Source organism: Stigmatopora argus, chromosome 11, assembly GCF_051989625.1.
Source record: "Stigmatopora argus isolate UIUO_Sarg chromosome 11, RoL_Sarg_1.0, whole genome shotgun sequence".
NCBI lineage: Eukaryota > Metazoa > Chordata > Actinopteri > Syngnathiformes > Syngnathidae > Stigmatopora > Stigmatopora argus.
In genome coordinates, this window is record NC_135397.1 from 7114108 (window position 1) to 7136130 (window position 22023).

At 38.2% G+C, this 22023-nt stretch overlaps 1 protein-coding gene across 2 annotated transcripts in view; it reads left to right on the top strand.

Moving 5' to 3' along the window:
• Positions 1 to 22023, top strand: part of cdh23 (cadherin-related 23) — a 102639-nt gene that overhangs the window by 22143 nt on the left and 58473 nt on the right. For both annotated transcript variants that reach the window (XM_077612592.1, XM_077612591.1), the window contains exons 7-9: positions 10885 to 11079; positions 11173 to 11301; positions 15016 to 15094. In XM_077612592.1, the coding sequence (XP_077468718.1) occupies positions 10885 to 11079; positions 11173 to 11301; positions 15016 to 15094 (403 nt within the window). The remainder of the gene's footprint in view (positions 1 to 10884; positions 11080 to 11172; positions 11302 to 15015; positions 15095 to 22023) is intronic.

A 22023-nucleotide genomic window follows, 5' to 3' on the forward strand; every position in this document is an offset into this window, starting at 1 on the left:
TTACCTTGATGTATTTGTCAGTGTGCCTTGTCTAATGGCACACACCCAGAGAGTTGAATCTTGCAGGCTGCATTCAAAATAAGGGCCAGTTGAAATAGAGTTGTCTGCTTTAGGAAGTGATTTTACCATGTCACCTTTTTTGTACCACTTTCTATGGCAATTTTGTGGCTCCTTTATACGGCCTCATTACCCCCATGACACAGTGACTCATGTGAAGCCAACGTGCCGTGACATCACTCCGTCACCGCGTAACTTACCGTAGCTCACGAAAGAGCGCTCTCAGCAATATACAGCCGCGTAATTATGCACAATGTTACCGGAACAAGTAGAAAGTGTCTTCAGTGTGACCTACTGGATTTGCAATATGTACCTGATAATGCTGGAATGTCCATAGCTCCTTGTGTGTTTATTTTTTTTTTCTCCGTTGGATAGGTTTTCAATCTTTTGAGCTATTTTTCTTGGAACTGTTGATCCCAATTTATGTATTGAAGATCCTGAAAATAATATCGGTGTGTCTTTTAACTTTTGTAAACCTAATGCTCTGAATTAATTGAAAATTCATTAGGAAAATGATAAATGTGCAGATTTTAAAAATGGTATAAAAGAGCAGTTTGCCAAGTTCAAAAGTGATCCGTCCACCAAAAACAAAAGAGTCGCTATTTTAGTTATCAAGTTCTGGAGCATTCCCTGCTAGTTGCCAAATAATAAAAACTAAAATAAAAAATACTTCATTGCTTACATCAAAATACCATATGGGTATTGGTTTTTAATTAATTTACATACACCCATAAATATGATCAGACAATCTTGCATAAACATGTATTTAAAAAAAAAGAAAAGTCAGAGTAATAGAAAATGTGTTAAGCAATGTAGTGTCACTTTTAATTTGTAGCGCCATAAATGGGATGAAGGGAAGCAGGTGGGCTTCTAGCATTTCCTCTGCATGTGCTAATGAACTGCAAGATTGGACCACACCATACTCTAGATACAAGAACGGTAAATATTTAGATTGAACAGCAGATGAGTTGTTAAAACACGGTGTGGTATTACTGTTTCCAAATGACAACAAACACAATAATGTATCCAAACTATTAATCGGAAATTGTCTGATAAAGCCCAAAGCACTCTAGTCAATAATAGTTCTTGAAAAATGAGATCTTCAAAAAGTGTTAATCAGCATTTGCTTTTTATAGTATATATATTTGAGAGATGTGAAGTCATGTTAGTGTGATTTATACAGAAATCAGCGAAACAACTATAGTTGTTATTAACAATGGATGGTATTTACTATCTGCTCTCACTGTCTCCCTTTTGTATTGTAATGGATTGTTGTGACTGGAGTTGAGTGGCTGATGATTCTGAAAAGGAATTCTGTCTAACACTAAAACCCTGAGCTCTATAGGGAGGGATGGCCATGGTGGGATTTAAGAAGAAAAGGTGGGGGTGTGGGGGTGGAATATGAAGTAAAAAAAGATTAAATGAGAAACTCAATATTTTTTTCATTGCTGGCTACTCTTTATAATGTTCTTCCTTTTTTTTCTATTCTATTATGTGTAACCTCTTTTCGCTTACCTCCAGATGTCTCCAGACTACTTCCGTCTGTACTTGGAAACGACAGACTCTTGTGTCGGTACTTAACTTACTCCTTTCCTTTGCCTGCAATCCTTATCATGCTCATTTTCCTACTATATTTTCCTGAAATACATTCCAGCTTGATTTTTGATTCTAAATGAGTGACAATTTACGTCTACTTGAACTCTTTAGGTCTATAATTTATGTAGTGTAAGCTACATTTTTCTGCCGTCTTTTTTTAAACAATGTATGAAAGTTCATGAGTAGTTGCTAGAAGAGTGTGGCCCATTGGTCAATACTAAAACTACACAACCAATTACATATTCACATGTAAGTCAACCCATGAAGTGAACTCTTTAAGATCTCATGGCAAACAAGAGTCAGCCAATTTTGGAGTCTCATCAGTATGCTAGATGTGATCCAGGTCTCACACAAAAGATTTTCAAACTCGAAAATGACTCATGGCATGCAGTCAAAGAATGTTGTTGAAATGAAAGAATTTTGTCAAGAAAAGTGCTCAATTTTTTTCTCTCTCGATTGTTGTGTAAGCAACTAGAGGAAATGTTTAGAAGCAATCCATTTGAAAAAGTCAAAAGGGCATGTTATCTGGATGGGTTAGGGGCAATTGTTCTTGTTCATTAAGGATGATCCACCCAGTTTAGAAAAAAAAAATATAGTAGTTTCATGTCCATTTTTGTAAGTTCAGTTAGATAATACTTCATTTATTTACAATTTGTACGAGTTCAGCATTTCAAATTAGTATTAACGCAGTGGTGAGACACGTTGCTTCTTCAGCAGATAAATGGTTGTGGAGAAAACAGGAAGTGGGCAGCTACTTTTACTTACATATTAGTATGTCAAACATCGGCTTGTTTGACTTACGAAACGGATCGTGATCAATTCACAATCAGCACAAGTGGCAAGCTCCATCCACACATTCTGATCCCTCTTCTTCACCAAACTGTGGGGGGATTGGAATCCCGTAATGGTTCACCACGAGGGCAACAGCTTCATGCACCTTAATAACATATTTTCCTTGAATATTTTGCATGTCAGGAGTGAACGCTAAAAACGCTACATAGGCATTGCACGGGCAATGGGATTTGTGATGTTAAATCACCTCCTCTTTCTCTATTTATTTTTCTGTCATTTAGCTCAGTGAGCATGAAGAGCACCTTGATTTACAAGGCACGTTGCGATGAGTGCATATTTATCTGTCAAAAAAGGAGAGGCCTTTGTTACACGCTGACCATCATGAGGTGGAGAAAGAGAGAGAGAGAGAGAGAGAGGGAGGCAGAAGAAAGAAAAGTGGGTGCAGACAAGAAAAGACGGCATGAGTGGGGCAAGATTGAAGGGAGGGAGAGAACGGCTTGCACTCCCAAAAGCCATTAAAGTTTGATTCACCCACTCCTTACTCTTTGAATAAATCAACCTGTCAGTCCCTCTCTGCCTTTTCTTTCAAGTGTGTGGGGACCCTCCCCTCCATCCCAGCTCCCACAATGCCTTGGGCTCTCTCCTTTGCAAAGAAACTCACTTGGCAGAACTGAGAATTCTGACAAGGTTTTACTAACAAGATGATAGTTGCTCATCTTTTTATTGGACACTGTTTTGTAGATGCATGGCTTATTTATATACTGTAATAAATGTGTGTTTAATGCTGAGTTGGAGGGGGGAACAGAGAAAGGAGAAGCATATTGATACGTCTAAACGAGTGCATATTGTAATTAGCGATTTTGAACCTAGAAGACGTGCTCTTTTAAATCGAAGAATGGTAAGCAGTATTAATGAAAATTTGCATTCAAAGCAGACATTGATTTTGTTACTTTCACTTGTTTGGGTTCAAATATTTAATCAAATCTTTCAATTGTTGTTGTTTTTTTCACTGGCAAAATTCAATTCAACAACATGACTAAAGTATATGATTTATTGAAAAACTTAACTTCATCATCACATCATTACACCTTTTGTAAACTAACCTTTTGAGCAGATTTATATTTGGGAAAAAAATAGAATAGGACTCCTCAATGCAAAAACAATGTTGCAGTTGCAGAAAAAAGGAATTTACAACTAACCAGTAAGAATTGAGCAAATATACCGTAATTTATACATTTGAGTATAAGATGCTTGCAGCTCGTTAGCCTGTAAAAATCCATAAATTCACCGCACTGGACTAGAAGCCGAGGGTTTAGATAAAGGGGAGAGTAGCGGCTTATTGTCCAAAAATGACGACAGCCTCAGCGAGATTCCCCACTTATTCAAGTGAACCCTGTCACTCCTCCGTTTGTGGCGTCCCTAACATAAGCACTGTGATGTATAATTGATTTACTGGTATCTGCTCGGCCAATGCTCGCTCGCCTCCATTCTTTCTTCCCACCATTGCCCCTTGCAGGACTTGGCTCATAACAAGAACATTGCAAAAAAAGAACAAAGGCATAAGCCATAGAATCAGTGCTTAGAGCAACAGTGGGTTGTCATCATCCTTTCTAGAAAAACTGTACTCATCAGCAAAAGCATCCAAAAGCATTAATATTAATCCACTTGCATACCTGTCAACCTCTGCCGATAACTGCCCTTATAAATGATTATGATTCCCCTTACAAACCCCCCAAAAACCTTACAAACACCGTACGACTCATATGAGTCGTACGGTGTTTGTAAGGTTTTTGGGGGGTTTGTAAGGGGAATCATAATCATTTATAAGGGCAGTTATCGGCAGAGGTTGACAGGTATGCACTTGCATAATACAGCAATGATTGGTTATCTTATCTGGAATTACAATATGTGTAAAAATGTCCTTTTAAGTGACATGGAAATGTTCCACACTAATTGAGATTAAATGACTTTGGAATTATTCTCTTTTAGTGCTATTGTCTAGGCAGTTTTTTATTGTTCTGTCGTCGCAAAATGTGCTTTGCTCGCAGCCCTTCTGGAAAGATAATGCAAGTTTTTAAGAGGAAAAATGATGTGTATTGGTAGCATTCGTCATTGGACATGCAGAACTTTTCTTGCATATATTTACATGTCTCGTTTCCTCCTCTCACTTTTCTGCTGCAGAGCTACATGAAGTGGTTGCAAATGGTAGTGTCACAGTTTATCTGCACACGCTGTTTCTTTGTTCATTTACTTTTGTCAGCTTGAGTCTTGCTTTCAGTTTTGATCTTTCTAGATGGGCTGAATTCAGTTCTACACGGGCAGTTGTTTGAATAATGTGCGGCGTGTCAAAATGAGACAGTTAATATTACACGACCGGTGGGTTTTTTCAATGGAAAACAATCAAGAAATATAACACAAAGTGTTGAATATAGTTTTACGAGAAACTGACAGTGAATGTGTTTTTAAAATTCAGAAATATGGAATATTTGCTTGATCTTTTGGAGCCCTTTCGCTTAATCGGGCAAATGTGAGCAGTTTAAGCAAAAGAATGACAATTCAATTACATTTTACAGTTCTTATTGTTTTATTTTAATTAGATATTTCAGAAAAAAAATCATGCCTTTCTCACATTGTATATGTATCTTCTGCTGAAGAACACCTCAGGCATTAAGCTACATGGGAATAGTCCTTTTCTTGGGCTGACAATATTGCATTGCCCACACCACTGATAGAGACATGGATATACAGTAGAGCGTGCTGTGCCTGTAGCAGCGAGCAATAGAACAGGGAGATTCAGGGGTCCAGAGGTCATACGAGGGTAACACACACACACACAGACACACACACACACACACACACACACACACACACACTTAAAAGATTTGAAAAGAACTGTGAGCCAAGGAGAAATAGGGCCTCATTTGAAAAAAGTCTATTGTGTATTGAATCCCCGATGGTGTAACAACATCTGTAAAAAGATGGAAATTTGGAATAGTTGACTTGAGGAAGCATCGTCTTATACCAATTCATTGAAGTTAAATCCTGTTTATTTTATTTTATTGTATTTTTATTTAATTTTAGGCATTGTTCCAATACTGATTTTAAAGGATATTTGGCACATGAAAGATAAGCAATTGCAACCATTCCTCCCAGTTATGAAATCAAAAGGTCTATTGTTATCAATGAAGGGCAATGAGTTATTAATACGCATTAAAATGCATTTGGGGGCGGGGCATTATGACAGGCTTCTACGATTGTGCAAATATCAATATACAAGAAATGTGAAGAAAGTTTCAAAATAATGGTGATGGCTTTCTAGGAGAAATTTGAAAAAGTGTCGCAAAATAAATAAGTGCATAAAACTAGAATGTCTGGCCTCAAGGATATGTGCCTTTATATGATAATCAGCCCAACTCTCATTTGCATTTTATTCTCTTTTGTTATCTTTTGGAATAAAATAGATATGATAAAACTTGAAGGTAAGATTTTCTATCAAAGGTAAAAATGTTTGTCAAAATCCCCACATTTGATAACAAATTTTCTTCAATTGGGTCATTTAATCTCTTTATTGTAGCGTCATAACCAATTGGTGACAATTCAATGTCTAGTTTATTGGTTTGAAAGGGAGCCTTTGACTGTAGGCCTGCAGCAGTGATGTTCTATATGATAATGTACACTCACTGGACACTTCAACTGAGATCTATTACAAGAACTGAATACAAATTTGATCAGGGTAAAAATCTTCAGCACATTGTCATTCATTTTAGAAGCATAGTAAAACAACATCCACACCAATATTTCCAATCGTAATATTAAATTCATAACTAAATCTAATTGTGCTGCGTTCAATAGTGAGCATTTCTTTATAAAAACTAATTTTGACTTTTTTGACTCGTACATTGAGGATAATCAACAACACAAGAATAAAAACTCTGCTAGGCTCTTATTCTTTTCTTACACTAGGAACTAAACAAGATTTTATTGCACAAGAGCTCCAAGTGTCACTTTTAATGGACGTATGCATGGCTATAAAATGCTTAACCTCCACTTTTATTTTTCCAAGTCAAGATGGATCACATTCCATAAGAATCAGGCAGGGGGTGCAAGACTTGATTTGGCTGGTGCTTATAGTTATCCCAAAGGATCGACCCATCTATCTCTTCCAGTCTCTGTGGATCGTTGTAGCATGCTGGACTTGATTAACTTTATATTTAAACAAACACCCTTAGCTATTTGGAGGCAGTGAGCCATGAGCTGTGACAGGAAGGTTGAGGTCAGACAGTTGGGAGAGAAGACTCATCAGAAGATAAGGATGTTATTTGTCGGATAAACTGAACTGATAATAAAAAAATAAAAACAGTCCAAGCACACAAACGTGCACAGCCAACCTAATGTGAGTGTCCATAATTGAACTCCATTTGCTCCCTTGATTCTTTAGTGATCAAGTTGTATGTTGTCTACGTTACTTTCAATAATATTGCGCGGAAAAAAATGGATGGATATGAAATATGCATCTGTGGATACTCCGGTTGTTGTTTTTTCCCTTTCTTTTAGTTTTTTTCTGCAGCATTTCAAAGAGTGGGAATGATTTTTTTTTGCACCTTTTTAAATTTCGGCTTTTTTCCTGCTTTTCTACTTGAGTTGAGAGAGTACAAAGACAAGCAAAATTGGAGTTTGGAGAAAATAGGTGGCTTGTTGAGAATGAAAATACTACAGCAGCTCTGAACTGAGAGACAGAAAAACAATAATGGCTCAGACTGTCTGAGAAAAATGCCAACAAATAAGAATTATTGTGAGATGTTAAATAGAAAAAGCTGTCCGTAGATCTGAACTCTGATGACCCTAAAATCACTCTTTTCTCATGTCATCACCAGCAATGTCTTATCAAACCATATGAAAGTGACAAAATACAGTTGAAGTTCAGCTTCCATTTAACATTTTAGTAGTATCTTCATTTTAAGGGGAATCAATACTATTGTGACAATGTACAATATAATTTTAAATAATACAATTTGAAACTTTAGAATGTTATCACTAGTAAATGACTGTGTGGAATGCAAGGTCCTTCAAACATGCCTAAATTTTGTATTTCTGGTCTTTTTGCCTTCACTTTCTCTTTCTCTACACGTGAAAGCTAGGCCTATTGAGTTGATGTGAGAGCGACAAATGTTCCATTTACAGGCTTTCAAAAAGCCCTGATTTGAGTCGCTGAACGACAATTTAAGTGGTTGATAGCAGAAACCTTTCCTTTGTGGGGGATAAAAAACACCATTGAGACTGAAGAATTGTGGCACACTGTATTATTGTCAAAATCTGCAATTACAATAAAAATAAACCTTTATATATGTAACCACGGAGCATTTCACTTGTGTACAAAATCAGCAAAGGAATATGTATGCATTTTCCAGTGACCCATGGGTCGGCATTCAATCCAAGTTCTGATGTCCTTTAGTACACCGAGCCCTAAATTGCCCCCAAGGGGGATGACGTTGCCTTGCATGGCATCAGCTTTGCCTACGGATGTATAAATGTGTGTGTAAATGAGTGAATGTGATCTTGTGAAGTGCTTTTGGCATTGTAATGAGGTAGATCAAAGGCCCATATAATCCCTCTCCATTTATGTTGTTGAAGTTGGTTGGACACAAAAAACTGTATGGTGTTATTTAGCCACAAGGAGCGTTTCAATGGACAGTCGGCACTGACGCACAATCCCTCTGCCCGTGACCTTGGACTGCATTTTAATGTATTCCACACTCTGTTATTGCATTAATCTCCCAGCGTATAACCAAAATTTAAGAGAGAATTGCAATTTTCTTGTAGCTGGAAATGTTGAAAATCAATAATATTCAACACGAAAGCAAAAAGATATTTAGTGTGCAAGGTAAATCAAATAAATTACATTGGACTCAATAAAATGTCTACCGTACTAATGCTCAGGCTGTTTTGCATTCAGTCAGTTACCCAAGCTTTACCTGTGGGCATGTTTAATGTTGAAGAGCTTTGTGAGATACAGTAGGTGCTCAGCCGGATTCCATCTCAATGGCAGAGCTCCATCCAGCTTAACCACGGGGAAAACACAATCTTTAAAAGAAGCCCTGTCACAACAGGGCACATCTTTTATTAGCTGAGCTGTCCTCTCAGTCGGCATTGAGTTGACTTGTGTTTTAAAGTTTCTTGTTGTTGTTGTGGGGGAAGCTTTGAAAAGCAAAGCTCAGCCCATATGATATTTGTATTTTTTTTCCTGTCCCCTATTACACACTCTAACCGATTCTCATTCATTTTATTTTGAAACATTGCAAAGTGTTTTTGACCAAAACCTCGTATGTCCAATATCAAAAATAGTTTTTTTCCTGATTCAAATAATTTACACATTTAAAAAATGAAGGCATCGAATGCTTACTAATGAACAGAAAGTGACACAGAAATGTCCTAAAGTGATCCACAATGCCCCAAAATGCACAGGAAGTAACCTTCGAGTACCCTAAAATTAAGAAGGCAGTGCCCCAAAAATAACACAATGCCCATCAGTGACGTCGACGTCCAATTCATTTTGAATGATCCTCCCAGTCCAAATAAGTTGGACAACTAGTGCCAGGTAAAGGCAGCCAATATACTAAAATATCGAGAACACAGCCAAAACTGGTATTTGTGCCCAACTTTGTAAGTAACATCTTGTTCAACTATCATCTTGCTTTACATTCTACTCTCTTGTGATGCATAACTTCAAATTCATGAGAAAAATGTGAGTGGAAGTGTGACAAGGCACCACAGGTGGGAGGCAGTCATGGAGGGGCTGATGTGAAAGGCATGAAATGAAAGTGGGTAGAGTAGGACTGGTAAAATCACCAGATGCCTGCTTGGTTGGAAGCAGAGCAGACAGTTAAGGAGGTACAGAGAACCTTGTAAAGCAGTGGAGGCGTAATCACAACTCTATTGTGGCGAACAGTTAGAGCGCTGACTCTGTTAGCAGCAGGGGTCTAAGGCCCAGATTCTTGTTAATCACCATATCTTTAACTTCTCATCAATTTTGAAAAGGACCTCAAAATTAGGACTTTCAAGAGTCCCAAAAAACAATTTTACACAAGGTTGCTTTTGGGGGATTTTAACCGATCATAGGGGTGAATTGTCTATCACAGAGTGGAGATTGTAGAGAAGCGAAAGTGACCGGAGGGATAAATAAATATGCTAAGAAAGTCACTGATTGTAAAAATCATGACAGGGGTGGAACCCCTGGTGGCAATTGAAATCTCAAAATTAGTCATGTCAACAAAGAAGATGAGGCAAATAGGATTATATGTGATTGATACAATGTGAGCACTGGAGTAAAATATCCCTGTTAAAAATGAAAGCATGTTTAACCTGGGAGATGAACCTACTGTATTTACCTTGTGAACAAAATTGGCCTTAGGGCAGGGTTGACTCTTCTATGAATCAAAACAGATCAATTTGATGTTTCAAGGGCACTGGTGTGTAGATCAGGTTGACGTGTCAACTCTCAGTGGCAAAGTAAGTGATGTGCTGTTTATAGTCACAGCAGGGATGTCCGCTCATCACACAAGTGTCTCGTCGGCACTGGTTCTCTAAGGAATCCAAACCAGTTCAGTGGCAACACACCTGTGCAGGTTTACATACAGGAATACGCCATGGCTCGCTCATCGAGTACTTGTGATTTGATAGAGGAAGACAATCAAATATACGCACGCGGTTTCCCAATTTGGGGACAGTACTAGTCGTTCTTTGCTCGACGTGGCTTTGCTTTGCTTAATTGTGAAGGTTGATGGAACAGTCTCCCGGGCTTATTGAAACAAAGGTATATATTGTAAAGCATTTTCTGCATCGTCACTCTTATTGAACTGGTCTCTCTGTCAGAAAATTCCAATCAATGCTTGGTGAGGTGAAGTCACTGAGCCCTGGCGTAAGGTGGAAAGACAATGTCTGATGGCAATTAGCGCCGCCTCATGCCTAGAAAAAAAAATCATGGTCTTGTGAACTATAATAACTTGTGTGTGTGTATATACAGAGTAAAGGAGTCTATCATTTAGAGAGTTGCGACAATGCAGTTCTAAGGAAGGTTTATTGTGATATGAAAAAATGTGATTTCTTTTACTATCGACCACTACCGCTTTGTCCCAGTCCAGATGTTTATATGCTGAGTGTTATTATTTTAGAGTTGACATGTAGCTGATCATTGTTTCAAAGGCCGCTGTGCAGATTGAAATTGAGATTTCCCGAATGCTTGGAGCTCTATTGTATCACACAACTTTATATCTCATCTAATCATACCCACGTTGTTGATCCACTCTGGAATTTCTGCAAAACAATGTTGGATGGGCACACTATAAAAGCACACATTTTCCCACCAAGTTATTAGAAAACAAATAAATGAAATGACATTACAGAACTTTTGAAATCATCGCATGGCTCTGCTTTTTTTTCCAGAATACACAAGTGGGGAAACTTGTTTTCATGGTCAACGCTACAGACCCAGACCAGGGCACCGGGGGCAGCGTCCTCTTCTCCTTCCAGCCTCCTTCTCCCTTTTTCAGTATCGATGGAGCCAGAGGCACCGTTACTGTGGTCAAACCTCTGGATTTTGAGGCAACCTCTGCCTACCAGCTCACTGTCAATGCTACGGTGAGCCTGCATAAAACTTTGTGTGAAATGCCATAACACGGTCATCACCATAATCAAAATTTTTTTTTTTTAATGTTTTATTTTTATGACTAGGACCAAGATAAAACAAGACCTCTATCTCGGCTCGCCAACCTGGCCATCACTATTACAGATGTCCAGGACATGGACCCTATTTTCACCAATCTTCCCTACAGTACAAACATAGAGGAAGATGTTCCACTGGTGAGGAAAAAAACTACTTTTTAATGTGTTTGCATTTCATGTGTATGAAATGCGGCTTAAAAAGTCAACTTCATGTTGTTTCCGAGCCGGGGTGGCGCATCCATCCCATACTCAGGTCTTACCACACAACAATGTGAATGCCATACACTCTAATTACCAAGGGAGATTTACAGTGTACTTTGGGGATGTGAGGCCTTTAAACAAAGGTCACGGGGGGCTATTTTATCTCACCCCTTCTGTGTATAGTTAAATTTTCTAGGAGTTCGAGGAACTCAAAGGGTAGTGTGAAGTTTTTAGTTTGTCACCCTGACCTTACCTTTTGATTTTGGCACACGTTTTTAATGGGCATTTAATATTGTGGCTGTCTGTTTCACTGCATGCTATGCGTGTTTTCTCCTCTGGCTCAGGCATCTACACTGGGTTCCCAGGTGGCTAATGGTCCAAGTATTGATGTTTGCACTGGTAGAGATTGAATCACACACTTGGGCATAATACTACACTTCCTAATCTCTGTCCTCTTGCTCTCTCCCTCCTGTTTTTAGCAATATTCACTCCAATTCTCTTGTGTTTCTCCCCTACCTCAACCAACCCTACATCCCCATTCACGTGTCCCTTGTCCCCTGCCTTCATGCACTGTAGTAGAAATGTCAAGTGCTACATTTGCATGCATATTAACGGGGCGTGACGGAGTCGACGCCCGGTGTCTCCCCACCGCCCTGATTCATCAACTGTCACCACGAAGGTCACAAGAGGAGCGGGACGAATGAGGGGATGAGAATATCGGGGAGATTGAAAGATGAAGCCAATTGGTGAAATTGGTATTTTTTTAACTGCTGAAATGACAACAAAATTGTCAGTCCTACATAGTGGGAGTGTAGTCTGAAAAAAGAATAATTAATTATTTAAATTAAGATTAGCGTGTTGAGTAGTCCCCGTGATTCGAAGTTTAAAATGCAATGAAGAATAACTCAAATACAGGTTGCAAGTATATTCAATTCCAGAATAAGCACAATTGACCAGTGTAAAGTCTAGTTACAAAAAAATGTTTTATTATTGAATAGATCTGTGTGGAAGAAACACAGGATGGAGGTCGTTATCTCTAACAATAGAGGGCACTTTGTAATCCTATTACAGTAACACCATAGTGGGGAGCACCTTTGACCCTACAACACAATAATTCCATGCAGTAAACTATAATACCAGTAAAGCACAGAACACCAGGTCACTACTATGACAAATAAACGTTTTAATACCCTCATGAGGTATTCTATCAGGCATGTGTCATTTCAGCCAATGTTCCCCAGCGCAATGCCGAGGGCGTGTAGTGACAGAACAAGTGTCAACTCTTCTCAAGGCCCGAGTACAGACAGATGTATACACTTGGGATTCTGGTTGACGGCCATTTCTCATAGGTGTGGGTGCTTACCCCCTATGGATTACACTTTGTCTCTTATTGTGGGCCTGTGTGCTTTTGGCTACACTTTCAACCTGTCATCTTTGAAATACTTTGAAACAGGGCAGTTGGAAAAAAACACGGCAAGGTTATTATCTGTTAGCCGTGAATGCGTGCTGCATGGAGTGACGTTTAAGCCCCTTTTAGGACAAACACAATTTGGCTGTCAAATCAATGTGGAGAAAAAGCAAAGCAGTTGATAGGTGCAATGAAAGCATGAAGGTATGCAGAGGGGACAGTCTTGGGAATGCATTTGGGCTTTGTGTGTTTGCAGGAGTGCAAATTGTATCTTTGTCATATGAGGGAACATAGTCCACTTAAGTGGACAGCTTGATAATTTGGACCGTATGATTTCACCATCACTTCACAATGTAATATCTGTGTCAGCTCCTTTGTGGGAACGTGATTGCAATAAGCCCTGATAACATACAACAACCAATTTGGGGGAAAATATTTTGACGTGTTTTCACACTTTGCTGATGGCGTGTTAATTACAAAAGATGCAGAGACAGTTTCAATATGCCAATATAAAATATTGATTACTACAGTCACGTTCGTCTAGATCAGGGGTGGACAAACTATATTTTTCATTAGAAAAAATGTTTTTTAAAGTGTTGTATTTTCCTTTAACTACTCGTAACCTTAACAAATCAGTATTTCATATGTAGTAAATAAATCCGTGATGGAATAGAACCTCATCCGTAAGAAGAATCATTTGCAATCCTTGGAAAGCTTAGTGTAGTATAATATTCAATTTACTTTCCTTTAATTGCCAAAAAAATGAGTACAAATTTACTTCAAACGAGGATAAGTTCACTTCACACTTAAAAAAGAGCTCTCCCAGATATGGCGAGCTGACATTTAGTACAGGTGACTTAATTTTGAGTGTGTGCAGTAATGATCAGCGCTGGGTCAAGGTAATTTGATCCCATCTGACACAAGTACTTTTAGACATTTCAAGCTGATATCAATCTGTCTTTGGTCTTGGATGTGTTAACCCTTACTAACAAACTAAGAACCCAACTTGGTGTCATCTACGAAACTAATATCCTCTATATTCTCTCTGTTGTTCTTCTTAGGATATTTTACTATCAATACATTCAATGTTATACTTTTTCGCTCATATAGTAATTCTTATCTCTGTCTTTGTGGATGTGAGTATACTATATGGTACAGTGTTTGTTGTTTTCCTCTGTCTGTAATCACTTTGAAATCAGCGTCTATAAAAGGCATGTAATTGATTCTGAAGTAATTGGTCAATGACAGGAGCAGCTTTGGCAGAAATGAAGCATAAACACGCCTCAGATGCAATTTGTGGGATCAATGGGAGGGAGCGAGTTCATCTGTGGAGAATGAGAGGATGGGACGGGGACTGCAATTGTGGAGCGAGGAGGGCTTCTCCATCTCACACTGCAGCACGAGGATATTTAAGTATCACCACCATGTCTGATTGAAGCACGGAGGCTGAGAAAGCTCAACAGATCAAAGACTTTCGAAAAGCTTTTACCTCTTTCTTCCTCTTTCGCCGATTTCCCCCCTCGCAACTGTCATGTTACGTTTCTATCAATGATATGAGGAGTAATGGACAGATAAATCCCAATATTCGTTCATTCATTTTTCATTCCGCTTGTCCTCACAAGGGTCCTGGGGGTGGTGGAGCCTATTCCAGCCAACTATGGGTCGCCAAACAATTGCAGGGCACAACGAGACAAACAACCATTCACGCGTACATTCATAGCCTTGTTAAACTTACTCAGGTTTTTTCTTTTATTTATATTCTTTACATTGTGTTTCTGCCTCCCAATGACTATTTTCATCATTCACTTTATATTTCAATATTAGACCCAAAATATTACTTAAACTCTTGATCGGTGCTATATTGTGTTCTTATTTGGAACAAAAAGCCAATTGTTAATGCAGGTTAAAATACATTTTTACTTTATTGAACAAATAATTTCATAAAGAAATACGTATACAATGTTCTATTACGTTTTTTGATTAAAGCAGTAGTTTTGGAGTTATAACATTTGATTACCAAGATAATGGTGTGAGTGTGAATCCTGGGATGAAGATACTTCAGTGGAAATATGTGCACTTCCAGATGAACTAAGAAATACATGAAAATTTAAATTGGTTATTTCAAATTTCATGACTTGGAAATCTGTTTTATTAAAAATGTTTTTGCATGAGGAAAATACTAATCAAAGATGTCCTCAATGCAAACGTACGTTTTGATATTATGTGCCTGTGTGTCTTTCCAGGGTTATGAAGTGCGCAAAATAACTGCCATCGATCAGGATTTGGGGCGACCAAGGGGGATCGGCTACACCATCATCTCAGGTCTGAGTCACACAATCAATTTGACATCCAAAGCACAGAGCCTTGAATCGATCTCTGCTTATCATAATCCCAAAGAAAAAATAGACAAGTCTCATCAAACACAACAATCAATACCAGTGGGGGATCTTGCCTTTAAATGTTTCTTAATCAAAATAGTGTGGAAAGTCAGCTTTCATTGGGTGCCTTTTGGTTATTTATTTATTTATTTTTAAAGATGGCATATACTTTCCAAACTAGTGTTACTATGTCTCCAGAAGGACATATTTTACTTGGTAGCAGTCACGGCGATTATGCTGGTTTGTTGTTGTTCTCTTAAGCTGTTTCAATTATTGTATTTGACATGTGGCATAAAAAGTCTGGGTAAGATCCCAAATGTCACTTCTAAATTCCATCAGTGTGAAATCTGTAGGTTGTACAAAGTGACAGAAATTGCAGAGAAGACATGTCAAAGCTGCAGTTTGCATGGAGCTGATAAGGCTATAGCAGCGATCCTGCTTACATATTCCTGAACTGAATTTTTCTCTGCCAAGGATGTGATGTTTTTTGCCTGCCAGTTACTTGGTCTATCTGCCAGGAGAATATCTCATGAACCAGTAAACGGATTTCCATAAAAATTGATGGACAGATCAACCTTGGGACAGGCAAGCTTGTATTAGATTTTGGTACCGATCCAGAGCGGTGATTATCACTATTGCGTTGGCCTACTGTTTTCTTGTTTTGCCCTTATATGAAGTGACATGAAAATACAAAAGTGACTCCAAATCCCTTTGGTAACTTGAGCCAAAGTAAATAACTAGAAATGGTAATGACTTTTGGGAACAGAAAAAAAAATCAAACATTCACTCAAATCAATCTCAATCACATAATTAGGTTAAAGTGTAGCTACATTCTTTGTAACATCCAAAGAATGTTCCAAAAATTAAATATAAAATCCCAACTTTTTTCAATCAAACATACTCTAATATAATTTTCACCCGTTGAAGCCTGTAAAATGAACACCGTCACCTGTGAGTTTAGTCTTCCTGATGAAAACCAACATCAGATGAGACTACAACAGACATGAGTCAAGTGTAAACGCTGCATGGCCTCTAAAACCCTCAGCATCGCCAAGATGCAAGGACATCCGTTGTCCCAATTTTACCAACTGGCTAGAAAGGGACTGGCACTGCTTCATTAGCCTAGCAAACCAGGTAAATTTTGGGCGATAAAGATATTAATTGTTGGGCCATCTGTTTGGTCACTTCTTGATCTGACTGTTGAATTGAGGAATTAATATATCCTATTTTTAATGTATTCTCAACATCATCTACTTAACGCTGTCTCCTTGTGCCCTGCAACTGGCTGGCCACCAATTCAGGGTTTACCCCACCTAATGCCCGTCGTAAACTGGGATAGGCCCAAGCACCCCAATGACCCTCATGAGGATAAACTATGTACTTCTCGAACTATACTTACGTATATTTCTGCCTCTCTCTCTCTCGTAAGACTAATATTTTTAATCATGTATTATTTTGTTCATGATTGGACGCGTATGAGAAGCAACGTAGTCCGTTCTATAATCCTGCGACTATCCAGCGTATACCAAATAAGTCTCATTTTGCGTAGACAGCAACATGCCTTGTTGTTGTGTTGGTGTGTATTTGTTATAAAGTTGATGGGACTTGTCAAGCTCCAGAGGAGAAGAACATTAAAAAGACATTAATTACTTGGTGCAACGTATTCCCAGTCATTTAAAAAATAAGTTATTGCACTGCACTAAGCCCCTATGGGCCTTGATCAAATCATTATAAGTTTGAAAGATAATGAAAGTGGAAGGGTGATGCAGTGGCAGCACATAAAGGTGGAAGGGCAAGAGTTGCAGAGGACGGATGAGGTGCATGAGTGTCTCCTCTAAGTAGAGGGCTCACAAGTGCTTGTGCTCTTGTTTAAAATGCTGTAATGTCTTATTTGTCACTCCACAAGAATGTTCTGTTTGAGTACATGCATCATCTTTGACTTAAGGTTAACTGAACAAAGTCCCTTGTGTCGCTCCTCTCTCTATGTCCTCAAAGAGATTTGCTTGTTCCCGAAGGACTCGTCCCATTAGTTCAGTAATTAAGATAAACAGGTTCTTAATTGCGGCTGTGATTTATGTGGATTATTGTGGGGCTTAACATGTGGGTTTTCTTTGCCCCATCCAATCAGAAGTCGTATCTGGGATTTTGCGTGCACAAGAGAATGTGTTTTTTCTGTGACGCAGTTGTTTGTTATGATGGTGGAAAGATACGAGAAGGAATGGTTCATGCCAAGATGGTTGATGCGCATGCAAACTGAGAATTCTTATTGGACCGCTGACACAACTTGCATTAGTAATTAAAATTTCTAGTCTCAAGTGGTCCCAAAAAATAGGACACATTTGAGAAAAATGACAAAAATTTCAGTAGACTCTAGCCCTGCTCCCTGCACATTTCTAATAAATTACAAATCAAAATATGCATTAATTAATGAATAGCAATTTTTGTGTGCACATAATTAACCAGCAGAATAACATATAATACATTTCCAGGCTTCCATTATTTAACAACGGAAAATTAACTTGACTTTCATTCATCACAAGTCCTGATTACCATAATTTAAAGACATAATTCAGATCTAGTACGCAAACTTGAAAGTTATGTAAATACAATTTTGACAGTAGATAAACATCAGGTAATTAAGTAATTTAAACATCGTTATACAAAGAATATATGAATGTAGTGAGTCTTATTTGTTTTTGTTTTTTCATTGACTCAAAATAATTTGAGCGGATGTTTTCCTTTCATAGCTTTAAAGCAACATGTTGATTCTTTTGACCACATTACTTATGTAGTCTAAGTGTAGCACCCTTGTTTGATCTGCAATGTCATTTTCAGACCAGTTTGTTACATATAAAGTATAACTTCATTATCTGCCATCGAGTTATTTTATTGATATCACATAAATATTGACTATCAGTTCCTAATTCTCAACATGGGATAGACAATACACTTGGACCATTTGTAACAATAGGCAGTGGGGATCATTTAAATCCACAACCCACATAAGGTAATGACCCTAAAGCAGTCATTTTAATAGCTCCTTTTATTTCTTCCTAGTGATAATATCGAAGCCTTCTTTGTCTGCAGTACAAACAAATCGTGTCGACAGTCCGACCTCATCTCATTCACATCAACGACCCAAAAGAATGACACACCAAAGCGCCGGTGGCCTTATCCTAAGAGGGCAACTTTTTTTTATTTGAATACAGACATATTGTCCATAGAATTCTGCATTTAGTAGTTGCAAAGGAAAAGGACAAAAAATGAACACATTTAAAAAGAAAGAGGACTTAAAAGGGATCAAACTCATCATGTACATTCATTCCAAGATAACACTTAAATGTTTTGTTATTATTTTATATCTGCAAATTATACACAATCCTTGTTGATATACATCTTTAAATGTCAGACAGTGAAACAAAGTTGACGGAAACATATTTTTGGAGGAATTCTCCGTAAAGGCCAAATTCTGTCACTTACATTACAACAAGTTACAACATGAGACTTTGCTATCTGCCAGGATAAGAGTTGATCTATTGTGTAAAGTTTGTGTAGCTTTGCCACTGCTCTGTAATGATAGTAGAACAAGCAGAAGAAAAATCAGCCGACCGCCCCCGTGAATGAAAGGACATCCCTGAAGCCTTTTATATCAGCTCCATGTTCATCTTTGTGTGCTTCCATCTCTTTTGTCACATGCAAGCACAACTATAATCCCATTTTAAGCCCTTTTCCATCTGTTTATTTACATTTAGACAATTCTTTCTTTCGGATGGGATATGTTCCGTTTGGGAAACGGTGGAAAATTCTGATCTCAATGGGTTTTGATTTGGAATCCTGCAGGCAGAGTAATTGTTAAAATAGATGATAGCTTACATTTTTTATGTCACTACATCAAAAGTCAGAGGTGGAGTGGAGTGGGTGGTTTGCTCTCAATGAGTGGTTAGTATGTCTGCCTCACAATTCAGTGCTTGAGGGGTAAATCCCCGGTGGGTACCTTCCTGTGTGGAGCTTGCATGTTCTCCCCATGACCCTGTCGGTCATCTTTGGGCACTCCATCATTGGCTGGGATCATCTCCAGCACCCTGTAACCCTTGTGAATAACGGAAAAGGAATACATTAATTGTATATACGTATAGGTATTATTGTGTGCGAATGGTGGTCGTCTCTTTGTACCCTGCGTTCGGTTGGCAGTAGTTGACTATTTTGTCTAGTTGATTATTTCCCTTAAGTACACCACCAATGTGGAGAGTGTGAAACCTGAAACCTTTACCCCAAGTCACATTTTACAGACAGCCCCCAGTTTCAAACCAATATCTTTACAACATACAAGTACTGTAGTTCCACCTTAGCAACTACTGTAGATTGATCACGAAGACGGGTTGTTTCAACACAGGAAGCCATTCCTTTTGGGGGGGAAACCTCCAGCAAAATGGTTCCCCGGCGGTGATAAACTCTAGTAAACACGATTATTTCCCCCAGCCTTCTTCTTCCCACATATGTCTATCTGGCTGCTCTGCTACACCCCGATGCTTTGACTCCATTCTGCTATGACCAAGCTTATATCAGCAGACAAGTTGTAATATGGACGAGGCTAATACCTGTTATTCTCGAGGGAGCTCTTATTGTACTGTTGTAATGCTGGGATTTCTCTGGTTTTCAATTAGACGCTCTGAGGCTCTCCACAGCTTGTTGCTCTCTAATCTCTCAGACCAGGTAGATAGTCTACGGGACACTGACCGCCATAAACCCCTAAGCCTAGTTGAGTTGAGTTTCTTCAGCACTGGTGGGCCAACTTCACTTGGTTGTATGCATTATTTCTATTATGTTCTCTTTATAGGAACAGCCAAAAGACATTGTTTTGTACAATACCTTTTAAATAAGTGTTCGCTACAAATTAATCTATATTTATGACACATTCAAAATGATTTATCTAAAATAAAGATGAACTTCCAGTCAAAATATCACTCACTAAGTGAAAATCAGTTTATAAAACACACCCTTTTCGTACAGAAATTTGATTTATGGGATTTATGCAGTGCAGTAAATGCTACCATGCAGATGAACGCATTTGTACTGTGTATCAGGAATTAAATAATAGTGCAGTCTGAAAAACAATAGCCAGAACCTTATCAGGGACTGGATTTGCCTGCAGGTGTAATCCTTAAAAGTGACACTAATTTGTGTACATTTCGCAAAGCACACCCAATCTTTGCCTCAAGACACAAAAGCTTTGGCTGCATGCCATATCGCATTACTAAAATGTTCTGGCTCCCCTGTGGTGTTGTCATAAACTACAGAAAACAGTTGTCACTGGATTACATTTGGTGATTACACTTGGAGATTTGTATTGAGAAAGATATGGACGTGCACTGGTTGGGCAAGTAAAATATTGATCCTTTTTAAAATTATCATTATTTAAAATACAATATTCCTCTTTTTCAACAAAGTATCTTTTCTATTCCCTTTCCTTGTCCTTTTTTGTGCCATTTTTAGTTTGAAATTATAGCAAAAATCATTAACAGTGGTACATTGGTTTAAAACTTCATTTGTTAATACGAAATTAAACATCCTTATTCATAAATTATGAGGCATGTGCCACTAAACTATTATGAACTCTAAAGCATCCAAGATTTTTTTTCACAACAAAAGACCTACCAGATGAAATCCTTATATTTTCTTCCCTTTTTAAATTTCTTTTTGATAGAGTATTGTGTTCAACTAAGAACTACCATGGATAAATTATATTTTGTAATTTCAGTTCAAGTGATGTTTAGAATGCATTATTATTAATAGTGATTTTTTTTTATGTTTAATGTGCTACTTAGAGATCTCAGATTTCCAATAGACAGAATATTTCTCCTAACAGTTTTTAACAAAAGTAAACCATAACCTTACGATCCCGAGGTCTATCAGATTGTTAACACTATTAGATACATACAAGAAATACATAAATACACCCTCAAAGTATGAATACTAAACGCATAAAGGAATTTCTTCTGAATTATGCAATGTTTGTCTGCGTGCTGCAGTTTTCACCCCCTGGGAGTCTAATCGTAGTGTTCTGCCAGATCACTGGAGAACATTCTCTATCAGCAATTAGAATACGATTATATTTTCTTTCTCGGTGGTCCCTGGGAGTCGCTGCATTCGATTTTTAGCCTGCCTTTGACAAGTTCGGTCGAGCAGAGCTCCTCTTAAAATCTAAAAAGAAAACTCCTGTTTATGCACACTGTATATGAATACAGAATGCATTGAATTATACTATGTGGAATTAGGGTACAGTTGTCGGTGCCATGCCTACATATGTGTTTATATACTAATGACCAGTCGCTCGCAGAAGGAATGGCGGTTGTAGATTGTTATTCCAGTCAGGTCAGTGAAGCTGACAAACCAATTTAGCGGCACTATGCCCACATTGAGAGCCTTCCATTCTATATTATCCCCTGACCAACACACCAACATCAATGATTATCAACACAGGTCTAAAATAGAAATGCAAATGCCAGCCTATTGTCTCAGGTGGTCTGATAAAAATAAGACATATAGAATCATTTAATGTGCTGGGTAAGATGAACTTAATCACAACAGTGTCAGCCTTTCTGTGAGATCATACTGTATTTATGTGAATTCCCATGTGCTCTCCTGAACCCTTCTGCTGCTCTGCTGGCAAAATGAAATCCACACTGCTGCAATGACTGAAAAATACATCACATCAACATGAATAATACTCAGAAAGCTTCACTGTTTACTTCCTGAAATGATGTTACTTCGATTCCCAATTTGCTCGTGCTTGCTTCTTTGCATTGTTTTGGTGGACCGCTTCATACGTATGAAAAGTTGACTTTTGCCTAACAACCATATTTTCCAGGAACA